This window comes from Vicia villosa, linkage group LG5, assembly GCF_029867415.1.
Source record: "Vicia villosa cultivar HV-30 ecotype Madison, WI linkage group LG5, Vvil1.0, whole genome shotgun sequence".
Lineage (NCBI taxonomy): Eukaryota > Viridiplantae > Streptophyta > Magnoliopsida > Fabales > Fabaceae > Vicia > Vicia villosa.
In genome coordinates this window covers 137,711,461-137,738,373 of record NC_081184.1, presented here as the reverse complement: position 1 = coordinate 137,738,373, position 26,913 = coordinate 137,711,461, and the positions used below count along the sequence as shown (strand labels likewise).

General features: G+C 34.5%; 3 protein-coding genes across 3 annotated transcripts; all 3 read right to left on the bottom strand.

Annotated features, from left to right (window-relative positions):
* Nucleotides 1–2,133: 2,133 nt before the first annotated feature.
* Nucleotides 2,134–4,109, bottom strand: LOC131602706 (cytochrome P450 736A117-like). Its single transcript, XM_058874877.1, has 2 exons — nt 2,979–4,109; nt 2,134–2,897 (listed from the first exon to the last, which is right to left on the bottom strand). The coding sequence occupies exons 1-2, from the start codon at nt 3,960–3,962 to the stop codon at nt 2,283–2,285; spliced, it is 1,599 nt and encodes a 532-aa protein (XP_058730860.1). The 5' UTR covers nt 3,963–4,109; the 3' UTR covers nt 2,134–2,282.
* Nucleotides 4,110–4,207: 98 nt separating this feature from the next.
* Nucleotides 4,208–12,193, bottom strand: LOC131602704 (wings apart-like protein 2). The gene is made up of 13 exons (XM_058874876.1): nt 11,374–12,193; nt 10,442–10,541; nt 9,680–10,019; nt 9,130–9,242; nt 8,826–8,954; nt 8,559–8,652; nt 8,310–8,420; nt 6,493–7,469; nt 5,717–5,982; nt 5,463–5,616; nt 4,991–5,088; nt 4,816–4,897; nt 4,208–4,721 (listed from the first exon to the last, which is right to left on the bottom strand). The coding sequence occupies exons 1-13, from the start codon at nt 11,832–11,834 to the stop codon at nt 4,638–4,640; spliced, it is 3,009 nt and encodes a 1,002-aa protein (XP_058730859.1). The 5' UTR covers nt 11,835–12,193; the 3' UTR covers nt 4,208–4,637.
* A 10,030-nt stretch (nt 12,194–22,223) lies between these two features.
* On the bottom strand, nt 22,224–26,660 carry LOC131602703 (TMV resistance protein N-like). Its single transcript, XM_058874875.1, has 5 exons — nt 25,930–26,660; nt 24,647–25,760; nt 24,143–24,448; nt 23,277–24,053; nt 22,224–23,188 (listed from the first exon to the last, which is right to left on the bottom strand). The coding sequence occupies exons 1-5, from the start codon at nt 26,415–26,417 to the stop codon at nt 22,703–22,705; spliced, it is 3,171 nt and encodes a 1,056-aa protein (XP_058730858.1). The 5' UTR covers nt 26,418–26,660; the 3' UTR covers nt 22,224–22,702.
* Nucleotides 26,661–26,913: the final 253 nt, after the last annotated feature.

Below are 26,913 nucleotides of genomic sequence, written 5' to 3'. Positions count from 1 at the left end.
TTTACATATCATTATCTAGGATGATTATCTGTTAGTTTATGGATTCTAGAGATAGATTTAGAGCTAACAATCTTTATGGGTGTCAAAACTTAATGCTTTCGTGTGGTTGTGTCGATTGAGAGATTGTCGATGCAATTGATATGTATATCTACTGTGTTGTTGAGGTTGGCTGAGAGATCTTTGCCGAGATTATATAGTAGTTCTCTCTACTTTGGGTTAGAAATGACTTAGAGTGTGAGTGATGTTGGATGACATTGATGAGTATTATAGGTTAAGTGTAACCGGTCGATGAGTTTAAGTTTGTGAGAAGTAGATTGTATGCAATGCATGATAAATCTTATCTTTCCGAAGAATGAATTCTTTTGTGTTGATATTTTCTTTTCCATTTTTTATACTTTTTTCATTTAAACCCATGCTCAAAAACATAGAAACCGTTGAACGGCAATCTAACGACCATCTTTATGGACACGATAATTCCCAGAGTAATACTTCCAAAACTTTTGTTGCTTGCCGCTATACAGCTTCAACACCCATCTAACCCTCTAACATTGAAGGACCTAATAATCATTGGAGACTTTCTCTCTCCCTATTTCTCTTATTCAAAACATCTATCTCTTCTAACTTAACCAATTTCTCAATCTCACGAGAGTTAACTTGAGAGAAAGAAAATCCAAACCCTTTAAACTTGACTAAGATCTGATATGTTTCCTATGAAGAAGACCTCGAAAGGTCATCCACACTATGATACTTAAGGCTTAATTAAATCATTGGATGAATTTGAGAAAAATTTGATTAAGTGTGTCCCACCACAACAAGTCTCTCATACATTTAACCAAAATGCTAACTAACACCCCATCAACAAATAAAAAATAGTTAGGAGAAAGTTGTATATGCTCACCTGAATCTCTCATCTGAAAGGAAGGCACTGTCGACACTCGCCTTCTAGCAACCTGCACTTGAGAGAGATCCTCTGTTCAATCTTCAAAATAAAACTTCACAAAGTAAATAACCAACAACCGTCATCTCAAATTCCTGTGAAGAAATTCCAATGATTTAACCTACCTCCAAATTATATATTTTGTAGTTCAATTCATCAAATTTCTAACATTAAACTTCAACTTTGTTACTTCTAATTTTGAATTACAAGAATTGAGTGAACTCTAATAAAACTACACAGTCACCTAAGACAAACCATTGACACCTTTATTTGAATTTTTTTAGAATAACCACTATTTTCAAAAAAAATAACGTAAATAACCAATGTTTCAAAAAAATTACATAAATGACCATTTCTTTTACTCATATTACATATTTTCGCCATCCTAGGTGCCGAATACACCTAAAAAAAGACCAAGTCACCACCCTATGTGGTGATAATAGTTAAATTTAAATGTTTTGTAAATTGTGGCGGTTCAAAACCGCGGCAAAGTTGAATTTTTTTTATTTTTTTGTAAATTGTGGCCTGCCACAATTTTTAAAATTTTAAATTTAAGTGTTGTTGCCACATGGGGTGACGACTTGGTCTCTTTTTTAGGTGTATTCGCCAATTAGGATGGCGACAATGTGTAAAATGAGCGAAAAAATGGTTATTTATGTAATTTTTTTGAAACATTGATTATTTATATAATTTTTTTGAAAATAGTGGTTATTTTAAAAAAAAAAAAATCTCTTTATTTTTAATCTTGATCGAGTCATGCTTTATTCCCCCAAGAAAAGACAATACGCACACCACATATTACATATGCGTGTTGAATACATAAAATATCGCAAACTTTTTATGTATCACAAATTTTTTATGCATGGAAAATATTTTCTATAAAATTTTAGTAAGTTAGAGAGGATGTAAACAGAAAAAAATTGTCTCTTCAAAAAAAAATACTAGGGGATTGTATGTGAATCGGTATACTTGTTCTCATTTTTATTTTTAATTAATTTAAACTATTGATTAAATTTAACCGTACATTTTATGTGTTCTATCCGTAAGAAATTTAATTAAACAAAAAATAAGATACTCGATTTGAAAAAACAAAAAATAAGAATCCATGAGTCATTTATTCATCCATTATATACACTATAACGTCATTGATATTAGAATCTGAAAGGATTGCAACTTCTAATTTTAAATTACAAGGATTGAAAATCTAACAAAACTACATAATCACTTAACACAAATCAATGACACATTTCTATAGTCTTTAGTCATGTTTTACTTCACAAGAAAATACATATCATGGATTGAAAGTGTCTGTACTAGGTAGACTTATTTCCTTAAGGATGTTTTTTCATTTTTTTTCATATTTAGTAGCTATTGCCATAAGAGGATATTTTCTATGACAAGTAAAGCTAACAACTTCAGACATGTCCAAATCCTCCCCTGCAACTCCATTACCCAATTTCCAATCAAATTGACAAACAAGGTTTGCTAGCACTAACTCATTCACAGCAATAGCAAACAACATTCCAGGACAACCCCTTCTTCCAGCTCCAAATGGTATAAGTTCAAAATCCAATCCTTTGAAATCTGTTGAACAATTCATAAACCTTTCTGGTTTAAACTCTAGAGGTTCATCCCAACTTGAAGGGTCTCTCGCAATAGCCCAAGCATTGACAATTACCTGTGTTCCAGCCGCAATGTCATAGCCATTCACTTTGATATCTTCCATACATCTCCGAGGGACTAACAGTGGAATCGGAACATGCAGGCGAAGTGTTTCTTTGATCACTGCCTTCAAGTAGTTCATCTTAACCAAATCTTCTTCAGATACATGAGTTCTGTTACCAACCATGGTTCTCACTTCATCTTGCAATTTATGCATCACGGTTTGGTTTCTTAACAGTTCTGTCATTGCCCACTCTAGGACTGTGTACGTAGTATCAGTACCTGCAGCAAACATGTCCTGCAGAGAAATAACAGTATCATTTATACTACTATTATAAGTAGTATAATCAAAAGTTTAAAAAAATAAGTGATTTCTTACCAGTAATAAACCCTTTATTGCAGTTCTATCAAATAAGAAACCAGTATCATTGCTCTTTTGAACCGAAAGCAAAATGTCCACAAAATCATTGTTTTCATCACCAACATTTCCATCAAATTTCTTACCACTAATGTGCTCTTCAATTACTTCCTCAAAAAACTCATCCAAACGTTTGGCCACTTTCTCTGCCTTGCTATAGAAGCCATTAACCTTTCCCAACCAATTAAGCCAAGGTATATAATCTCCTATAAAGAAAGTACCTATTAACTCTCCAAACTCCAACATAAGCTCAGGAAAAACTCCACCTTTTTCACCGTATCTTTTTCCTAGAGCTACCCTACATGTTATATCATTAGTAACTGTAGAACACAACTCAGATAAATTCACACAAGAACTCTCCTCTTGAATAACTTGCATCAGTTTTGCTGTTTCTTCCTCTCTAACACGACGATAAGATTGAACTCTTTTATTACTCAGAAGATGTAACACACATAGACTCCTTACTTGTCTCCAATACTCACCATATGCACAGCTTGCCACATCGTTGGAGCCATACAACATGATATCATAGGTTTTACGCTGCGGCCTATCACAGAAAACCAAATCATGAGTTTTCATTACTTTACATGCTGCATCAGCAGAGGAAACTACAACCACTGGCACCTTCCCAAAATAAAGAAGCATTAAAGGTCCATATTTTTGAGCTAAAGTTTGGAGTGTGCGGTGAGGAAATAAGCCAAGTTGATGGAGATTGCCAAGCAGAGGAAATCTTGGAGGTGAAGGTGGTAAGTTTTTTTTGGTAGCAGAATTGTTGGAATACCATTTGATAATGAAGAAAAGAGAGATTAATAGTGGAAAGATGGCGAAGAAAAGCATAGGTGATAATGAATATAAGTTTTTCAGTGAGAGAGAACTTGGCAGAAAGACTGACATGGGATCTGGAAGATTGTGATTTTCTGTGAAAGATAGACATGTGCTGTGCATTCTATTTCTTCTTATATTAGCAATTATATAGTATTTTATTTGCAAACGGATGATGATGGAACAACAATTTCTTAGAAGAGGTGTTTTTTGTCTGCTTGGAACCGTTTATCTCTACAGAATGGTTTTCTTAGAAAGGATGGGAGAGAAATAGCTCTATATTTTCTTTGTTAAACTTCTCCTTTGACTCGTATAATGATGAGCTTATGATTTTCAGTAACACTATAGTACATAATAACAATGTCCACTATGGGAACACTATTACAGCTTATGTATTACATAGCTTTTTCTAAAAGAGTTAAAATTATTACACAACTCTCTGCTACTAAGTTGATTAGGTATCAAGTTGCTGAAAAATAAAGGACTGAGAAATTGAAATGGACTATATGAGCTTCTAATACATGAATATGGATGAATAAACTAAAATATCAAAAAAAAAAAAATACAACTATTGATTACACACAGACTATGCTAGGAATGCATCCGGCTTTTGATTTTTGTATTCTAGCATTTCCGAATCACCAGCACGGTGATATAAAATAAATGTAAGAGCATTGGAAGCAGCGCATAAATGTTGGTCGGATTCCAATGATGTGAGCTGCAGTAACTCCATTTCCGTCGGAGTAGCAACAAATCCTAAAGCAAGATGTGGCTGTACAGAGTTTTTCATTTGATCTTTCACCGAATTCTACATGATTCAATTACCTCGCTAACAGTTTTATGAGTCTCTGGTGAAATCATGTCCAAAGACAGATGAAATTCCTGCAGATAAAAACAGTAACGGTATTAAAAAGGGAACCCCGGGCATCTATTAAGATTAAGCAGGCCATGGTATTATGACTATTAGGGTACATACCACAAATCTGTCCAGCACAGGTACAAGACTGGCCAGGTTGTGATCTGGAAGATTGTCAGCAATTGATTCGCGAATGCTCTTGCTGGAGATGGAGATCAAAAGAGTAAATAGGGGCCCTTAATATATGCAACTAAAAAATGAGCAAAAGGGAATTGAAAAGCAAAAAGAAATAAACCTTTCAGTGGAAAGAAATGCTAGAAGCAACGCAGAGTAAGCTTCGACAATCATTTTCTCAGCTTCTTTTTCACCTTGTAGAACAGCTTCCTCATCATGCTGCAGGATGAAAACAAGATTATTTAAAACATATCAATCACAATCTAATTTCAAATATTTTCACCCCTATTACATGTCTTGAGTGATGAGTTAGACCAACTTTAAGTGTTTCCACTATTGATAATTAGATAAGTATAATGGTCACAAATCATATGAGGGGTATGTTGGAAGCCTATTCCCAGTGTTTTCCATAAGCATCGAATTGCATCTCCATGTCAGAGTAAAATAAAATCAGGCAAGAATTTGAACTTCCTTTCTCCTTACCCTTGGTATTTATTCGTTTAAATTAACCTACTACTTTTTGATAAGGAACGACAGACGTGTGTATCGGAAACAACGTGTGAAACAAGAATTCTAAGGAAAACGCCACCCACCAGTTCAAATTTTTTTTCCTCCCCAGCTGCCACCTCACTTTCACCTTTGTTAGCTAAGAAAATAGAGCATAATAATTGAATAACATCCCGCCGAACTTCCTGGTACAAGCCTTTTGAAGAAGGTAGTAGAACACTGGCTGCTGCAAGCCGTGATCTGCAAAAGAAGAGTGACAAATCTTGAATGGGATAGACATTATTTTACAATGCCAAACTAGTTCATATTCAACTTCCAGTCCAGAAATAGATCAAATTACCTGTTTTGACTGTCCTTCTCAACCAGATTTACAAGCAAACCCAGAATAGCAACAAGAAAATCCAACTCGTGATCATTTAGAAGCCTATCACCACATAGATGGTCCTTTTCAGTTCTCAAAGAATTTTCTTTTATTTGAGCAAAGGATGGCGATGAGCTAAAAGAAGGGAAATGACCAGCAATTAACATAGACATAGCCTCTAGTCCTCCATTGGCAGCAATTAGTTGACAGCCAATAGGGTTGTCATTAGTCAAATTCATCAGCACCTACAATAACAGCACCAGTTGGACTATATATCAATTTCAACAGGGAACAATTTCAATTTAAACCAAATTTACACGGACTAAAACATAAAACTAGGACCAAAAGTAAAATAAAATATATTTAAACCAAATTTAGGGACTAAAACCAAAATGATATATTTAAACCAAAATTTAGGGACTAAAACAAAGTGATATATTTGCAGCGATCAAATATATATTTAAACGAAAAAAATAAAATGAGGGATGAATAGAGACCTGTATATACTAGTTCTACAAATAGGGATATCAGTAATACAAGAGTTACATACAACACAAATTTCTTTAAGGGGTTAGTATAATGTATAAGTATAACACTGACATAAACAACTCAAGGTTGCAACTACACATAAACCATAACTACATATGATCTGATGGGTAACCAAATTCTCCACCTCCACCACTTAATTATCCATAAATTTATGAGAAAACATTGACATAAATGATACATAGAAAACACTAAATCCAGTAAAATACCTTAACAGCAGTAAGAAGGCAATCACTTAGAAGGCTAGAATCTTCTTCATAACTGATGTCAGAACTGGAACAATTGATGTTCCCATCACTTGATTCTTGTTGACTCATTTTGGTTTGCAATTGATGCTCATTTTCATGACTCATTTTGGTTTGCAATTGATGTTCATTTTCATGACTCATTTTGGTTTGTGATTGATGTTCATTTTCTTGACTCATTTTGGTTTGTGATAGACGTTCATTTTCAAATTTTCTATTTGCTACCTTATGTTTTTTAGAATGAGATGGTTTGTGTTTCCCCGATAGTAGGTCCCACTGAGAGGGCACAATGTCATCCTCATCAAATGCAAAGGGATCATGGTTATCTTCCAAAATTACAACCGGGGTACGTTCCGTAAAGTGAACATTCTTCCTAGAACTATTTAGGGTCATAGGTTTTTGACAGTATGAACTCTTTGATAATCCACTGTCATCCTGATCAAATGCAAATGGATCTTGGCTATCTTCCAAGTTTACAACCGGGGTACCTTTCGTAAACTGAACATTCTTCCTGGAATTATTTAGGGTCATGGATTTTTGACAATATGAACTCTTTGACAAGCCACTGTCATCCTCATCAAATGCAAAAGGATCTTGGCTATCTTCCAAGACTACAACTGGGGGGCCTTCAGAAAAGTGAACACTCTTCCTGAAAATATTTTGGATCGGGGATTTTTTATGACACGAACTCTTTGATAAACCACTGGAAGACCCAGACGTACATGAATTGATCCTCATCTTTAGTGAGTATGTATCAGTTGTTGATGTGCTGGGAGTTTCAGAAACAGACAGCGACCTTTCCAACCGAGCACATGTCAACAGTTGGGTGTTATGAGAAACGTTAGAATTCTTAATAGAAGAGGCCCTCTCCTCATCATAGTAATTCCTACTCTCCACGCCAATGTAACTACTATCGGAACTGATGGATATAGGTTTATTCTCTGCAAATTCAAATGAAAGAGCATTCAAAAAATATGTAGACAAACTTATTCGGCAAAGCATATTCAAATCCAAATGATTTGCAATGACTGATTTAACTTTAAGAAGCTAGAAAGAACACAACAGCTTAACATAAACCCAAATAATTTGGAAGAAAGAGTTATAGAACACAGTTAAATACAAGACAAGGATGGTCATTCTATACATCACCACACCCTGAATAAACAATCTGTGATCCTAATCCTAATGGCATTGCTCACTTTTTTTCAGATTAAAATTTTTAAAATAATTCCTTCCCAACAACAATAAAATCAAATCAAGGGTTAAGATATGACATCTTTCAGGAAACACAGGTGAAGTAACTTTGTGAAGCACAATATCAAATGGTAAACTAGTGTTCAGTAAAGAAACTGTCTCGGTGAAAAACTGATTTTTGCTATTAAAACATAAATGTAAAGTTCATCAGATGGACGGAACCTCTGGCCCAAATCCATTCCCTATTATTTCTTAATTCATGACCTATTACGCAATATTTATCCTTTCCCTCTGATAATCTCAGTTCTAATGAAGATGAATTTTCCCTTTATTTACAACTCTACACTCTTCACCCGGGTGTATTTATCCTTTCACTTCCAATCCTCCGAGTACATTTAACTCAATAATAAGCTCTATCTCAATCAGCACATTTTTCCACATGTTATTGACAAGACATAAAGAAATAATAGGTGTACCCCTCCTCAAAAAGGAAAACAGTTGAAGCAATAGTTTCTGTCTAGAAAAAAAAGGATACAGCAACTGATCAGAAACAAGAGCTGCATGACCAAATTATAAAAATCTAGTACCTTTAGAGTCTCTGAGCTGATCCAATTCAGAATCATCACTGAGCATAGAGAAAGAGTCATTAAGCTTGGCAACAGTGGACACATCAGACGCACTCTGACGCAAACATAGATCTATGAAATAGAAGTTTTCGGCATAAATGAGAAAGGGGAGAAAAGCTATAATCCAACAAAAATGTAAACTACTAAAATAAAGTTATTAAATAAGGAAAAAGCAGCAAGTCAGAGGTTACCCCTTTGTATGATCATTACCTGAGAGCATCTTTATGACAATTAAAATCAGCTCCGTAAATGACAACGGGCTAGCCTTGGGACTCAACTTTCTTTTCAATCCAAGTAAATGAGTCTATAATGAGAAAGTATAAGATTGATAAATTAACAAATTCACCAAGCTACAAATGCATCAAAAATTGCAGTATGCATAACAGATGCAAAGTCACATATGCAAAACCCAAGGCAACAAAAACTAAATCAATAAAGAAAGAAACATTTAATACAGGGTAAAGAACACATGTCAACCTGATTGTCTTTGCTTAGAAAAGTAGCATTTTCCATTATCTTCAGGCACTTGAGAAGCAAGGTTAGACATTTTAAGCGTTGATCATTTTTCAAATCTTTGGCAGACCGAGAACTATAATTCTTCCAATTCTGAAAGACAATTCCATGGATTTCAGATGATTTTTTATTTAAGGATAAAAATATAAAAGAATTGGCGATTGATTGTCGTAATATCACATCTCAGAGCAAGAAATATCCATCAGAAAATGTTTTCCCTGTTATTGACCATATATTTTTGAACTTGAACTAATATACAAGCACACACCTCCAAATCAGAATGACAACTCATAGTGACTTCAAAAACTGCATCAAGTCCTCCGTGCTCCCTTAGTTTTTCCTTAAAATTTCCACCAGTCTTCCGTACAGCACCAGAGGTTTCTGTACAAGTGTAGTTCCCATTAGCATAACATCCAAAAAATATAAAAGAAAATCAGTAAAAGATTCAATTTAGAAGTTCTGTAGAATAATATGTACAGTTAGCTGAACCACGGAATACTACTAAAGTATATGTGTTAGTTCCAGGTATCATTAACTTTTAACTTGAACTATGGGGAAATACATAGAGAAATAGAACTCTCTAGAATTTAGCTTCAGTGGACATGAAACTCATGAATTTTCAATATCAGGACGGCACACCAAGAAACTGAGAAGAAATAAAAGTAGGAAGATTGATTGCAAAATCTCTTTACTAATGAGTTCTAAACCGTTAGCAATGTTATACTTGAACAAATTTGGCTATGTTATTTTTGCACAATGAGATCAACATTTGCATTAGAAGAATCAGATAAGGTTATATTAACTACTCTTTATTATACCATCAAGAGAAATGGCAGATAAACAAGCCTTCTCCATAGTCAGCAATGTTAACCATTTTGGGCATAACTCTGGCCTTTCAGTCCCAGTGTTATTTTGACAAGTTGCTTTTAGATCTTTGCAATTAACTAGAACTTCTTGGACTTTAGAAAAAATTACACCAGAGCTGGAGTCAAATTTTGACGTCGTTTTTTTTAGCATGTCATTGTTCTGACGCAGTGATAGAAGTTTAGAGCCAATGTTCGGTGCTTTGTCTTTAATATCTGTAGATACAATTGGTCTTAACAACTTGATTAGAAATTTAACACAAGACGGTGATTCAAGGAGATGATCATCTTGACCCTGAGACAAAAGCATAGCCAGTAAAAATTAGGGGAAACAGTCAATCTGTAAATTGATAAATTAGACTCCAAGTCAAGTACCAGAACAGAGCTACATGCAACAGAATAATAACTTCAGAAATCAAAACGCAAAAAAATTAATAATAATAATAAACAATAAACACTTTTTTAATTGTTACTTCATGACAAAAATTATATTATTATATTTAAATTGGGGACTGTAATGTTGGAATGTGAATGCCCAACAAAATTAGTTTAGCAGATATTTTAATTGTGAAGTCTAGGATACATTAAGAAAGTAACAATACATCAGTTTCACTGTTCTTTTCAACTCAGAATCACGATTGAAAATCTACACATGCCAAACCATAGGTTATTTATAATTCAATGCAACTGCAATATCACAAATAAAAGACAACTTACATCACTAGTCAGAATGTAGAAAAGGGTTGCAGCTGCAAGAATGCTGGGAGAATCATCGAGACTTAGGCCTAAAAGAGCATCAACTATTGTCTTTGCCATCCTATAAATAAAGCATAAAAATTGATATTTTATCAGCTAAACATACATACTGGTATATTTCCTATACGAGAGTTCAATCCATGCACTCAGTTTAAAATTCCAAACTAAAATAAATATCTATAGAAAAGTAAATACTAAAGACCATCCTGTGTCTGTCCTCACTCTCCCGACAATTACATAATACTCAGGCACATGATAAAAGCAGTAATAATATTCATTTCAATTGAGAATCTATGTGTAGAAAATTTTAATAGGCATGTAATCACTCCCAGAGGGTGGCTCGGGTGGGAAGCAAACTAGAGTTTAATGATTGAGAGGGCAAAGCTAACAGTGTCAAGGTTCAAGCCAGCGAGACAGCAAGTGTGAAACAACCTTATTGCCATGGCCGATAATTCATCTCACACCATTTGAAATGAATTATCACCCCTTTATGTCGTATTAGGATTCATTTGGAAAGTAACCAAAAAGATCACAAGCTGATGTTGAATCAGCCTAAACTAATCAATGATGGATCAAAGTACTAACCCAGTAACCCTCTAAGTTCTTCGCAAACTGCATTAATAAAAATTTAAATAGACAACCAAATTTAACCAAAATTTGGAAGTGCCCACATTTGAAACCTCGAATACACATCCACTGGAACAAAACAAGAAACTAACAACATTAAACAAAAAAAATAAAACACTCGACTTCACCCAGCCTAAATTCAAAATTTTGATAAAAACCCAACAAAAAGAACATAAAAGAAGAAATTCTGATAAACCCATTTTACGTTGAACAGAGATATTTGAAATTCAAAAGAAACCCAGAATTTTCGCAAGAAATTAACATACCCCTGAGAGCGAAGAAGCCTTCGCTGCTGCGTGGTGGCACAGATTGACAAAAGAGAAACCAAACTAGATCTTCTGATCCGTACAGGTTGACCCTTACGTAGTCCATCGAGAGCGAAATTAACCTCATCCACATGCTCCATCATCTCCCCAAACTCCTGCGCCTCCATCAGCGTTGACGTCGACGGAAAAGAGAATCCGTTCGTTGCGGCTACACCCTTTGCCCTCTTTGCCTCCCGGCGATCTGCTCCGTACAAATCGTCAATCGAATTGGGGTCGGAATCGAATAAAGACCACTGAGAGGAAGAATCTTGGGAAGAGAAAGCGAATCCCCCGAAGTGGGTGTCTTGTTCTTGGTTAAGAGCGTTTGTTGAAAAGGGCTCTGATACGTCGTCGTTTAGAGAAGAGCCAGAGCACGTTTCGGAAATCGATCTATTGCGTCGACCGTATGTGCGAACAATCATGTTGATTCCGGGATCGGAGATCGGTGGTTTATGGTGGTTGGTACTGGTAGGTGACGGCTATGAAGATAGATGAAGATTTGGCATTTTTCGACAAGATGAGGGTTTTTCGGTAAATTTGTCAAAAAGAAAAGGGGAAAGAAAGAAGAAAAATTGAGCTTGTTGAGCTGAACGAAGAACGCGAAGAACAAGAGGAAGAAGATGAAGGAGAATTGAAGGAAGAAGAAGAAGATCTATGAGAAAAATTTGAATTTTTGTTTATGAAATTGCGTGCAAATTTGAATCGATGGGCCAGTGTAGTGTTTTTTATCCGGTAAACCCAGTGACATCCGATGAGGCTGCTTTCGTCATTTCCAAGATTTCTATCTTTTTTCTTGCTTTAGTGAAATGGATTTTATTTTAATTTTTGAATTTAAATATTCAAAAATCTTTTTAAACAGTTTTTGTTTGAATTTCTAAAACAAAAAACTCTTTTTTCGAAATAAAAGTTAAAAAATATATATTGTTTACAACTTTTTAAACCAAATTAATTTGGTTTCCATAACTTTATTTTATGAAAGGCGAATACTTCAAGCAAGTATTTATACTTCTTTATTTTTAATTTTTTTTGAAAATTATTTATATTTAAATTTAATTTTAATAAAAATATTATTAATTTATAAAACATTAATGAATCTAATAATTTATAAGTCTAAAGAAAAATCTATGTAAAAGTAGTTGTTTGGAATTTTTATAATGAGTTATTAGTGAAAGTTATAGTGCATTAACAGCAAAAACAATAGGTCTATAGCATCTTGTGATAAAGGAGCATGTTTATCCGGTAGAAAATAGAGCAGACATTGTTGAGGATCTGGATTTAAAAATTTGGTACGTTATTTGTTTTGGAAGTATAATTGTCGGAGACGATTATTTTGAGAGTAGTATAAGTAGCGGGCTCATACATTGTAATCGATGTCGCAAAGTTTCATACATTCTTTTAATAAAACTGAAGTACTTGAGTCAAAGAGCGAAACAGTTTGTGAAAAACATGTATAGGTTTCTGTCATTACGTTGTTTCCTTAATTGAAACATTTGTTTTTGTTGTCTTTCATTTTCATTCTTGTATAATGTCATTTATTACACTTTACATATTCATCATTTACCAAAACTTTTCTTTAACTAAGTTTTTCGTTTATTTTGTCTTTATCCAAACAATTGCATTTAATTCACACACTATTTTTCATACAATTACTTGTCTCAGATTTCTTTCAAGATTACCGACCAACCCCATAAACCAACACGAGTCTTTTCAGCATCATTTATCCCCGACTCACACGCTTTCCATAAAAATTCCCAAAAGGTCATCCATCTAAATACTACTCCAAGTCAAGCCTCTTTAACTATGGAGTTCTTATTTGAAAAGCTACCAAAAATAAGATGCATTTTGTTGGTATAAGTAGTATCAATCAGTTCTTATAAGCCTTCCTTAAACCATGTAGTCCCTTTCCCGCACAACCTCAAGATCCCTCTCATTCTAATGTAAATTCGGTGACCACTTTCATCCCTCTTCGGCCTTGGGTGTTATAGTAAACTCTTGATTGTTTATCAAAATTACTGATAAATAATAGATCAGTCATAAGACTTCATAGACTTTGTTAATAGTTTAAATATGACCTATTTAATAAAATAGGCTTTTAAAAAAGTCTAAGTTTGGTCTTTTATTTAACAGGTTAGGTCAGACCAAGCTTAAATAGGTCAGACTATAGTTTCTTATAGGTCTGTCTAGTCTATTCGCATCCATTTGTGCGGACCTAAAACCTTAACCCTCTCCACACAAAAAAATGTGGGCAAAACAAGCATATTCGGCGGACCAGACCCATTTTACCATTCTGCTATAGTATGATCACTTTTATCTTCCATGAACAACGTACCAATTACAAGTAAAGTGGTTTAATCCATTTGTAAAACAAAATTTTGTGCGCAACTGATATAAACCAAAATTATGGTGGTTGTGGCTTACCACATTTTCCTTAGACTGATCAAGTTAATTATGGTGGTTGTGGCTTTCCAAAATTATAGTTACACTGATCAAATTAATTATTTTCTTCAAAATAGGCTTTGCAACAACAAACATGAGAATTAATTTTGTATTAAGAGTTATAGTAACCATACCCATATATGAAAGTGTCAAACACTGAAGTCACTAGTGTGGCTCAAATTATATTTATGGTTTTTATTATGACAATACTTCAAAGTGAAGTCTTCATTTGTTGTGATGATCAGTCTATTTGGTTTTGATGATGACAACATTGTGAGGTGAAGTTGTCATTTGATGTGATTGTCAAGTTGTGATGCTTTGAGATCAAGATGTTAAGTGGCGTTCGGTGGAGTTAGTGAATATATATGATCAAACAATCTTTCTAATGATGGAACCTATCAATAAGACTTTCTAATCCTTTTCAATAAAAGTGAAATCAAGACTCAATTTAAGTGTTGAATCATGGATGTATCAAGCAAGGGATCTTGAATCTTTATAGTTCTGAAAGAGAGGAAGTGTAAAAGCCCGCCTTATGTGTAGATAAATATGTGTGTGTAAAGGTATAAAATTAGCTCTTGAAACTACTAAGGCAAATTACACACCCTTTCAAATGATCGAAAAGCCTTTATGATTTTATTAAATCAACCAAAACCCCTTTTGTACCTAACTAATATACTGGGGACTCAGTCAAGTCAATTAAAGGGTATTTTACATGGCATAATTGATTATCCAATTAGGGTTAGTCAATTATCACTTTTGTAACTCTAATAATAAATTAGAGGAAGACATAATCGATTAGCGACAATGTCATTTAAAAATATTCCATATTTGAACTGTCTAATTGATTATGTGATGTGCATAATCGATTAGAGGCATTAAAAATCCCATGGATTGTTTCTATTTTTTATTCACGCATGTCTTATAAATAGAGAGCTTGTTTCTCATTATTTTCACACCAAGAAAGGTATCTAGAATACTCTTTCTCACTCACCACTCTCTTCTCTCTCTTTGTTTCTTTTCATTTTTACCTTATTGCTTTGAGAGTGGAATTTACCTATGAGGAAATTTGGTTTTGGTGTGGTTAATTATTATAATCTCTCTTGTGAGAATTCCATTTTCTTTGTGAGTTAAACCAATTAAAAAGCTCTTGTTTGGTTGTTGAGGTGAACATGGCGACACTTCTATTTGGTTTCTGAGATCAGCCTGTTAAAATATCGTGTTAGGTTGGGAGTTCTACATAGTTTAAACTCGTGTTTGATTTGTAAGCTTAGTCTAGTGCTAAAAGCTCTCGTTTTGTTTGAGATTATGCTGGTGTTAAATTTCATACTTAGTTGGGAGGTCTCTGTATTTAAAACTCCTATTTGATTTGGAGGATAGCCATTGTAAAAATCCAGTTTATATTATAAAGAGGTTCGTGGACAAAATCTATGAAAAGCTCACACATACTAGAAAATAACAAATTTGGAATTGGAATATGATTCTACTATCATTAATTTCAGGAATTGGATTGCGGACTTTTCTAAAGCATTGGGATGTTGTAACATTTTAATAGCAGAGCTTTGGGGGAGTCGTTAAGGCGAATGAAAAAGGATATACTAGAAAAGGTGAAGGATTTGCACTCCTCAAAAGGATCCAGGGATTGATCGAGATGCACGAAGAGGTACATGTTGAACATGCGTATCGTGAAGCAAATAATTCTGCAGATGTCTTGGCAAATTTTTGTTGCGCTCTTGATTCAGATATTGTTATTTTTTATTCGGTTCCAATGGCTATTTCCAATATTTTCGAGAATAATAAAAGTGGTTCCACCACTGAGAGAGTATTTTTGGTGTAGTTTTGTCTTTGAGCTTCGGCCCTCCTTTGTAAAAAAATAATAATAAGTATACATGTGTGCAACAAAAATGCTGTAATTTCAATACATGCAGAATAAATATGAGGCTTTTTCAAGTTCCTGCTAATTTGATATTTGAACATACACTATCCTTGGTTATGCATTTTCCATGGGTTAGAATATGAAAAATGTTAAGATTTTGACATTGATTGTAATTTTACATATTCATTGTATGAATTATTTCTTTTATCTATTTTTTCTCATATCAATATATTTGCATAAGGTTTTACTTCTTAACCAAATAATTGTAAGACATTAGTTGATATTATGAAAAAGTCAAAGAACGTGGTTAATATATTTTTGAGAAAATATTTATATGTTTGAGCATGTTATAAAATTAATGTGTTGTAATCACCACTATTAGTAAGAATAATGAGAGAATTGCAACCATCAAATTCTAATTATTATTTTTATTTAGAGTTATGTTAGAGTTGTAACATTAAGATTGAGAGAACCAAGAGTCCTCATCTTAATTATCATCTTATTATACTATATGTCAATTTTGATTCAAACATATATAAAGGCTTTGTAATGTTAAGAAAGATATGGCAGTTGGTGGTGAATTCAATAAAATAGTTGTTTTAAAGCATATCTTCCACCAGTGGAAGTATAGTAAGAAAAGTGTCATGTGCAGTTTTAAAGCATATCTTCCACCAGTGGAAGTATAGTGCAAAAAGTGACTAAATCTAGTTTTCCTCTGCAGAATACTGCAACACCGTAATTTATCACATACCACCTCTAGAATACCACCAACAAAATGGTATCAGTGCCGCAGATCCTTGCGGCTGCAGCAAAAACAACAAAAGTTATGGCTTTTACAAACAACCCTTCTGCAACTTACAGCAATGTCAAAGTTCCTCTATTTGAAGGAGAGAACTATGATTTTTGGGTTGTTAAAATGGAGACTCTATTCATATCTTTGGATGTTCTAGAGTACGTCAAAAACGGATTTGGAGAACCGGCACCAACGGAGGCTGAAAAATCAAAAGAAAAAGCTGAAGAATCAAGCCAACGGCTTGAAGAGTTGAAGAAGAAGAAGATCACAGATGCTGGAGTTCTCGGGATGATTCAAAGAGGAGTTCTATCCATCTTCCCAAGGATTATGAGAGTTAAAACATCGAAAGAAGCCTGGAGTATCCTACAACAAGAGTTCGAAGGAGACTTAAATGTGCGATTGGTGAAGCTTCAATCTCTTAAGAGAGAATATGAAAATGAAAGGATGAAGGATAACGAAAGCCTGAACGAATACTTCAACAGACTCTCCGAGTTGGTGAATCAGATGAAGTCGCATGGTGATACGATAGAAGATCGCAGAATTGTTGACAAAATTATGATTAGTTTGACAGCAAGATTTGACCCAATGGTGGGGGTGATAGAAGAAACCAAGGATCTATCAACCTTGACAGTTTAAGGGTTGATGGGGTCTTTGAGATCCTACGAGCAAAGGATGTTACGACATTCTGAAAAATCAATTGAGAGTGCCTTTCAATCTAAACTCAACATTCAGCCCAACGATGGTGAAAATAAGCCCCAAATACAAACTAGAGGTGAGTCTTTTAGAGGTGGCAGATTTGGAAGAGGCATGGGCAGAGGTCAAAACTCACGTGGCAGATCTGGAAGAGGCGCAAATGGCGGAAGATGGAATGAAGCATCAAACAAATGGTGCAAAATTTGTAACAGCGACACTCATGACGAGAAGAACTGTTGGAACAAAGGCAAACCGCAATGCCACAACTGCAAGAGATTCAGGCACCTTCAAAAGGATTGTCGTCTTGCAAATCAGCAACATGCTTCGTACGCAGAAGGAGAATCTGATGAAGTAAATATATTTTTTGCTTGTCAAAAAGCATTGCATGAAGAAGGTAAAAATGTTTGGTATTTGGACAGCGGTTGTGGCAACCATATGACCGGACAAAAGGAAGCATTTATAAAGATTGATTCTTCATTCGGCTCGAAAGTTAAATTGGGCAATAGAGAACATGTCGAAGTGAAAGGGAAAGGAAGCATTGGAGTCACCACTAAGCAAGGAAGCAAAGTCATACATGACACGCTTTATGTGCCAGAATTAGACAAAATTTTGCTTAGCATTGGACAACTTCTGGAGCACGACTATTCTCTAAACTTTGAGAATAGAGAGTGCAGAATTTTTGACTCAGAAAGAAGAAGTGTTGTTGTTGTGAAGATGACTAGCAACAGGAGCTTTCCACTATCTTTCAATTATGAGAAAAATGTAAGCATGATGGCCACAGAAGAGAATGACTCGTGTTTATGACACAGGAGACTTGGGAATTTGAATTATGAAAGTCTCAAGTTACTCTATCAAAAGAAGATGGTGTATAGGCTACCAAGAATGGAAGAAAAATCTGGTGTGTGTGAAGGATGTTAACACTGTTGTGTATTTGATGAACAGGTGTCCAACAAAGGCCGTGCGGAAAAAGACTCCATTTGAAGCTTGGAGTGGAAGAACACCGTCGGTGAACCATCTTAAATTTTTTGGATGTGTTTGCTATGCTCAAATTCCAAAATAAAAGAGGACAAAGCTTGAAGAAACAAGTGAAAGATGTGTCTATATTGGCTATAGTTCCATGTCAAAGGGCTATAGACTTTACAACTTGAAGACAAACAAGGTGATCATTAGCCGTGATGTTGTATTTGATGAGAATGCTTCTTGGAATTGGGAAGAAGACAAAATGAAGGAGAAAATAGTCCCTACAATCATATTAGACCAACAAAATTCAACAGCTGAGAATGAGCAACCAGTTCCATGTACACTAAGTTCCTCATCCTCTCCAAGTTCATCAAGTTCAAGTTCATCATCTCTCAGCTCAACTCCAATAAAATTGAAGGATTTGAGTGATATTTATGCAAGATGCAACTATTGTGTTGTGGAACCAGAAAATTTTGACGAAGCAATCAAAGAAGATGTTTGGAGGAATGCGATGCAAGAAGAGATAAATGTCATTGAGAAAAACAAAACATGGCAGCTAGTTGAAAAGCCAAATGACAAAGAAGCTATTGGATTAAAATGGGTGTACAAATTAAAGCATAATCCAGATGGGTCAATTCAAAGATCCAAGGCTAAATTGGTAGTAAAAGGCTATGCACAACAGCCTGGAATTGACTATAGTGAAACTTTTGCCCCAGTTGCAAGATTGGATATTGTACGAACAGTTATTGCATTAGCAGCTCAGAAAAGGGAGGAACTTGTACCAACTTGATGTGAAGTCAGCTTTCCTGAATGGAGAATTAAAAGAAGAGGTATATGTGCAACAACCTTAAGGCTTTATGACTAAAGGGCAAGAAGAAAAAGTTTACAAGTTGAAGAAAGCTCTCTATGGGTTGAAACAAGCCCCTAGAGCATGTTATAGTGAAATTGACAGCTACTTCATTCAACAAGGGTTTCAAAGAAGTCAGAGTGAGCATACCTTGTATGTGAAGCATCAAGGTAAAGATGATATCCTTCTTGTTGCCCTTTATGTTGATGATTTGGTGTATACGGGTAACAACAAGAAAATGGTTGAAAATTTTAAAATAGAAATGATGGAAAAATATGAGATGAGTGATCTTGGCTTGCTGCATCATTTTCTTGGTATTGAGGTTTACCAAGATGAATATGGAGTTTTTATTTGTCAAAGGAGATATGCTGAAAATATTTTGAAAAAGTTTGGGATGAATGGTTGCAAACCTATTGATATTCCTTTAGTGGTGAATGAAAAATTAAAAAAGGAAGATGGTGGAAGATTAGTAGATGCAAGCATGTATAGAAGTTTGGTTGGAAGCTTGTTTTATCTAACATCTACACGACCCGACTTAATAATTGCTGCTAGTTTACTCTCAAGGTTCATGAGTGAACCAAGTCATTTACATCTTGGAGCAGCAAAACGAGTTCTAAGGTATGTCATGGGAACCATGGAACATGTAATCAGGTTTGAAAAGAATTCTAAACTCGAAATTAAAGGCTATTGTGACAGTGATTGGGCCGAAAGTGTTGATGACATGAAAAGCACTTCTGGTTATGTGTTCAGCCTGGGATCAGGAGTAATTTCTTGGTGTTCGAAGAAACAAGACACTGTAGCACAATCTTCAGCTGAAGTAGAATATTTGGCAGCTGGTTTGGCTACGCGACAATCATTGTGGTTGAGAAGAATACTTGAAGATATCGGAGAAAAGCAAGAAGAAAGTCTGTTGCTTCACTGTGACAATAAATCAACAATAGCCATGGCGAAGAATCCTGTTTTCCACAGTCGAACAAGACATATTAATATAAAGCACCACTTCATTCGAAGTGTGATCGAAGATGGCGATAAGCAGTTAGTGTTCTGGAGTTCACAAGAGCAGTTTGCAAACATTTTTACTAAAGCACTAACAAGAGGAAGATTTCAACAACTTAGAGAAGCAATTGGAGTTAAAGAGCAACACATTAGGGGGGAGTGTTAAAATTAATGTGTTGTAACCACCACTATTAGTAAGAATTATGAGAGAATTGCAACCATCAAATTCTAATTATTGTTTTTATTTAAAGTTATGTTAGAGTTGTAACATTAAGATTGAGAGAACCAAGAGTCCTCATCTTAATTATCATCTTATTGTATTCTATGTCGTTTTGATTCAAGCCTATATAAAAGCTTTGTAATGCTAAGAAAGATATGGCAGTTGGTGGTGAATTCAATAAAATAGCAGTTTTAAAGCATATCTTCCACCAGTGGAAGTATAGTGAGAAAAGTGTCCTGTGCAGTTTTAAAGCATATCATCCACCAGTGAAAGTATAGTGCAAAAAGTGACTAAATCTAGTTTTCCTCTGCAGAATACTGCAACACCGTAATTTATCACATACCACCTCTAGAATACCACCAACAGAGCATAAGATGTGATAATACTGAATATTGAGTTAGTGTACTAAATTATATTATTTTAAATCATGATTTTTATATTATTTATTAGTCTATATATTAAAAATAAGCAATAATTATAATTATAATTATGATTATTATATAATAGTCTACAATAATATTATATAATAATTAGTTTATATGAAATATATATTAGTAAAGAAAATAATTATAATTATAATTATTATTTGAATTATATATTAGCCAAGAAAATTATTATTATTATTATAGTAAATAATATTTATATTTATATTTAAAGGAATAATAAAAAAAGTTATTTTGAGAAAATTTCTATTTTTATTTATTCAATTTTGTTGAGAAATTGATGACAATTGGAACAATTGGTATCTCCGGAGATACATCTTCGAATTTATCTCACAAAAATTTGGAGATACATCTCCGAATTAAATATTTGCATTGTAAGGGTCCGTTTGGTTGGGAGTAGATGGAGGGGAGGGGAGGGGAGGGGAGGGGAGGGAATATTTATAAAAATATGTGTTTGGTTCATTTTTTATAAGGGGAGGGGAGGGGAGGGGAGCAAAATCCCTCCTAGACTCATTTATTGCTCCCCTCCAAATTGGAGGGATTTGGAGGGGAGAGAAGATACAATAATCATAATTTTATTATTTTTCCTATTTTAACCTCAATCATTTTTTTAATTCCAAGATTGTCCTTATTGAATTATTAAAGATTAGATTTCTTCTCTTTATTATTTCACGTTTATTTTTTTTCTATTGTGCGGTTGCTATTTGTGCATTGTTGCTCTCACGTGAGTTTTTTTCCTTTTTATTTTGTTGAAGTTTTCTTTTCGATATTATATATTTTTTATAATAATAACATACTTATACTTATATCAGCTCTTATATATGATAATAATAAGGTTTTTTTATTATAATATTAGCAATAATAATAATAACAATATACAATGCAAATATAATATATTTATCTTATAAATAAAATTTTTAACTCTCTTTAATATTATTTGTTCAATTTTATTAATATTCTAACATTAATTAATTTATTTTTAATTATAGAAATTGTTTTATTGGGTTAGATGAATCATAGAATCAGATAATGGTTTGATTTGCGTTGAAGATATGTTTACGATTATATTATGGTTTATGAATGAACTAGTTTTTATCTAGTGAAATTTACTCAATACTATTTTTATTTAGAATTATTTTTACTAAGAACAAATAATAATATTTATAAGGATAAAAAGGTAAATTGATTTTAAAATCCCTCCCCTCCCCTTGTGAACCAAACATACTTGTTGTTAAAATCCCTCCCCTTCCCTCCCCTCCCCTTCTTTGAACCAAACATATATTTAGTTAAATTCCCTCCCCTCCCCTCCCCTCCATTCCACTCCCCTCGATTAAATTCCCTCCCCTCCCCTCCCCTCCGTTTGAACCAAACGGACCCTAAAAGTTGGGATTTATTGCGTCCATATATACATCTTCTATTTTGGAAATTTCTCCTGAAATCTGAGAGAATGTATAAAGGTGTCATGAGAAATTGACTTTTCTATTGGTTTGATTGCATGGCCGTATCAATAGTCCGTTAGTACCTTGAATTTTCTGAATCTCAATTCACTGTTTAAATCAACCGATTGTAGATAGTAAAATAACAAATATATCATGAAATTCAATAAAGATTTACAGGTGATAAAAATACAATGCTTATGTGTTTGTTCTTTCACTCCAAGTTAATATTTGCTTGTTATAATCATTAGAAATTGCATAGATGCATAGTATAAAAGTGCATAAAGATTAAAAAATAAAACACACTTGAAACCAGTTGTGCCCTTTATTTTGTGTTGACATCATGGAACTTGAATCATAATGGCTTATGCATTGCTGGAACAAGAAGAAATGAAAACTGCTACATCACCATTTTCGCATCCATGACAATTAATCCATGCATTGTTGTTCAAACACAAAACACAAGTATACAAAATTTTGCAAGAAAAAACTTTCATGTCAAGTAACAAATCTAAGCCTTTTCATTGACAGTTGATTTTGTGATTGTTCTGCACTATTGTGAATGTTCATCATTATCAACTGCTTTTCTTTTTTCACAAAGGATCAGTGAATTGAACATCCTCCATGCTACTGTTGTGCGTGAATACGTGGATTCCGCTTTTAATACGAAGTGAATTCACCATTGAACCTTCATACCTAACCTCTACATGGAACCATTTATTTGTTGAAAAAATTCCGCCGTTATCCAGTGCTAATCTGAGACGCAAGTCATGCAGTTGCAAATCATACACATGTGTATGGCCTTGTTTTATCTCAAGTTTGCAATACTTATATTTATAGCCATTGATGAACAGTTTGACCCTTAATGAAATGAGTTCATTATTGAAGCACTTGTTTCGTGTTGAGTATGCCTCATATTTGCCGCGCTTTGATTTACAGACCACACAGAGAGTTACGGAAGGGCGTTTATTACGAAACCAAAAAGAAATTGATGGTCCTCTACTTTGATGCTCAAACCACTCTGGAATCTTTGTACTCCTTGGCAAAATAAACTGAGTTCCTCCATATTCATGCACTTCCTATTAGTAAAATATGATTACCATGTTTACTCCCAAATACTTTATTCTATACTAGGAAATACGCAATAAAAGACAAGAAAAATCAAACCTGATTCAGTAGCATGCTTCTACTCATGGCAGTCAAAGATTTGCATTGTAATGCAGATAAATGCTTTAACTTTGGTGGAATCCCTTGAATTTCTCGAAGATACTTGCAACCATTCAAATTAAGGGAACTTAAAAAGAAGCATTCTTCGAGACATTTTGGAAGAGTTGTGAAATTATTCCCGGATAGATCTAAATGTTCCACATTAGCAGACCATGTTAGAATTAATGGAAGAAATTCATCTGACGGGTTACATTTTGAGAGTCCAAGCCTTTGTACATTTGAAAACACTCTCGAGCCCAATTTATCATCCGGTTTTGGCGACAGACAACCTGAAGCATTGGTCAATAATTTTTGCTTCATGACAATGTTGTTTTGTAGCATGTGCTTTCCACGTCCCCATAATCTTAACTTACGAAGTCGAGTAAGATTTTGAAATGAAAATGGCAATTCTTGGATGGAGGTGTCCACAAAAAAAATGTCAGTTAAGTTTTCCATCTTTCCTAATATTTCTGGAAAATTCTCAAGACATTTACAAAATGAAAGTTCCAATTCTTCTAGAGATGCCAATTTCAAAGGCGGAAAACTCTTTAGCTTGCTGCACCCAAAAGCATCTAAGATTTTCAGCTTATTGAGGAACCCAATCGAATCGTGAACTGTGACTAAATTCTCACATTTTCGAAAAGAAAACTCTTCTAAATTTTGGAGACCAGATACGTCAAGTATTTGCGTTAGACATTCAGAGTTGTCTAAATTTAACTTTTTCAGATGTAGAAACCTCTGCAATAGAAAAAACAAAGGAAAAGAAACAAACTTTATTAAAGTGATGAATCGGTATAGAACGAGAGAAATGAAATCAATATATCAACCTTTCTTAATGAGCCAGACAACTCAAACGAAGTAAAGCCATTTCCAGGTAACTTGCATATGGAAAGTTTTTTTGGACGAAAATCACATGGCATATACTGCGAAGGATATCTAGGCCATTCCAAGACTCTTAAACTATTTGGAAGCTGTTCAGGAGCTCTAGAAAACCGACCATTTTTTATAATAAGTGTTTTGAGGTTTTTCATCTTCTTCAGTTCATCTCCTTTCCATTCTACCTCTTCTTCATTGTCGTCCTCCTCTTCACATAATGGAAATTTCAAATGTATAATTTCAATTTGACTTGTTCCCTTTTAAAAGCAACAACAGAAAAAAATACAAGTCAGCAAGAATCCATATATTGCAACTTCAACATATATTTATAGATTTTACATGTTATAAGGTAATGAAAATTTGTATATAATCAATGACAGCGCTAATAATCAAACAAACTAAATCAAGATGGAAGATAAAAAACCAAACCAACTGCAAATAACAATCTTGCTCACCAAATTTTCTTCAAAAACTTGAACTATATCTTCATAGAACCACAACCTACTGCGTTTTCCAGGCTCTTTGGGTGATTCTTGTCGTACAATTTCTTTACCCATGTCCTCTATTAAGTCATGTAATGTCACAGTAGCATGTGAATCCAAATGACTAATCTTTATGAGATTTTTTTCGACCAAGACTCCAATAAGATATTCTATGCATTGGCCATGATGAGCTGAGAGTATATCTTTGACCTCTCTCAAATCATACCCTTTGAAGCAACACGCAATGTCGAGAAAAACACCCTGCTCTTCTTCCTCCAAAGCATCAAAGCTTACTTTAAGTACCTTTTGGATCTCTTTATTAGGAATCCTTTCATACCTATCTAATATAGATTTCCATTCTTCTATATTCTTCCCATACATGTTGGGACCTAATACTTCTAAAACCAATGGAAGGCCAGAAGCATAAGCTATTGCACGGTCTAAAATGTCATCATAGCTCGAAGCAACCGTTTGTTGCTTAAAAGCCTTCCAGCTGAACAATTCAAGGGATTCTTTTCTATTTAACGGCTGTACTTGATATTTACTATAAATTCCATGACTATCTAGCAAATGTTGGTCTCGAGTGGTAATGATCACTATGCTGCCAGGACCGAACCAATCAAGTCCTCCAGCCATAACTTGCAGTTGCTTCAATTTGTCAACATCGTCCAGAATCAAAAGAACCTTCTTTCGCTGTAGCCTTTGCTTTATTATCGGAATTCCTTCACTAACATCTCCTATCTTAATATCCAAGTCAACTGTTTTGGAAAGAATCTTCTCTTGGAGATGTTCTAAGCTGTGTTTAGCTGAATTTTCTCTAACATTGTGAAGAAAACACAAGCATTCAAATCTGTCAGCTATCAAATTATAAATTGCCCGTGCAAGTGTGGTTTTACCTAATCCGCCAATTCCGTAGATCCCCACCATTTGGATTCCATGATCGAATTTAATATCTAGATGCGACTTTAATTGAAGTAGTCGAGACTCGAGTCCAACCGGGTAATCTGCAACATGTAAAGGACCACGGCAGATCTTGTTGGAGACCTCTTGGACTATTTTTCCAATAAACTCGTATTCGTATTCCTTCCTGTCCAATAACATAAGTTTAAGTAGATGCTTCAAAATCATATCCATGTATTGGTAAATATATCATCACAATTCAAATTGTTGACATACAATGAACTGACTTATTTTCGACAATTGAAAAATTAAAGAAAGGCAATATAACAAAAGTTAAACAGGAGTGAAGTGAGTACCCAATATTGAAATGGTAGCCAGACAAGTTAGCCACTTGATTAAGAGCCAACTTCCATTTCTTCAACCTCTCCATGTTATTTTGAAACCTGCCTTCCAGCTCATCCAATCCTTCACCATAGCTTCCAGTCTGATGACGCACGTGAGAAGGATCCACGCCATAGAATACAGGTAAAACCAAACGACCCTTCTTGTTGACACACTCATTGATATGGACAAGTTCATCTAAGCAAAATGAAGAAGAAGCATAGTTGGTAGAGAACACAGGAATGACAATCCTTGATTCTTCAATTGCCTTCCCAAGTGAGGGTGAGATTTCTTTCCCTCTTTGCAGCTCCCTGTCATCGATGAAGGTGCGTATTCCCTTGTCAGTGAGAGCTTTGTAGAGATTGCCAGTAAAGCCTAGACGGGTATCAACACCTGTGAAACTGAGGAACACATCATAGGTGAAGTTATATGAGAAAAAAGAAGGTGGTGATTGCATAGCCATAAAAATATTGATGAGATGTGTATATCTGGAGTATAAATCTAAAATGAAACAAGAGAAGAAACAGATACAAATGGCATCACGGTTACACTGCCTAGGATCCGTTGACCAATGTGAAACCAACTCCCTATTTCCTATACTGCATGTGACAGTACACAAGAATATAAAAGTAGCACCACTCTTCCACTTGGCTACTTCAACTTTACTTTATTAAAAACACAAGTCGAAATAAAAAATAGTGTTGCAGGTACCAAAGCCATTAGTTTTTGTTTGAGACATTTATATCATTATTGTATTAGAATTTGAAGGTGGAACATGCCCACCATACCAAGCTTGTAAAGCATCTAAAAAGAAGCAAGGTATGATGACTTGGTAAAAACATCAGAAAAATGCATGGAAGCTAAGGCAAGCAAAAGCCTCACGGTGGAACTAAATTGATGAAGATGCCTACAATGAGTGGAAGCTAAGGCAAACAATAACATACTCAAAGTAACTACAT

What these genes read in the sequence shown, in the direction of transcription:
- LOC131602706 (XM_058874877.1), bottom strand. Translation starts at nt 3,962, where the DNA reads ATGCACAGCACATGTCTATCTTTCACAGAAAATCACAATCTTCCAGAT. An exon ending in CAATAAAGGGTTTATTACTG is followed by an intron (nt 2,898 to 2,978) that starts GTAAGAAATCAC and finishes ATTTCTCTGCAG; the next exon opens with GACATGTTTGCTGCAGGTAC.
- LOC131602704 (XM_058874876.1), bottom strand. Translation starts at nt 11,834, where the DNA reads ATGATTGTTCGCACATACGGTCGACGCAATAGATCGATTTCCGAAACG. An exon ending in AGGAAAAAAAATTTGAACTG is followed by an intron (nt 5,089 to 5,462) that starts GTGGGTGGCGTT and finishes TTCATCCTGCAG; the next exon opens with CATGATGAGGAAGCTGTTCT. An exon ending in CTGTGCTGGACAGATTTGTG is followed by an intron (nt 4,722 to 4,815) that starts GTATGTACCCTA and finishes TTTTATCTGCAG; the next exon opens with GAATTTCATCTGTCTTTGGA.
- LOC131602703 (XM_058874875.1), bottom strand. Translation starts at nt 26,417, where the DNA reads ATGGCTATGCAATCACCACCTTCTTTTTTCTCATATAACTTCACCTAT. An exon ending in TGTCTGGCTCATTAAGAAAG is followed by an intron (nt 24,054 to 24,142) that starts GTTGATATATTG and finishes TTTCTATTGCAG; the next exon opens with AGGTTTCTACATCTGAAAAA. An exon ending in GAAGCATGCTACTGAATCAG is followed by an intron (nt 23,189 to 23,276) that starts GTTTGATTTTTC and finishes TTTTACTAATAG; the next exon opens with GAAGTGCATGAATATGGAGG.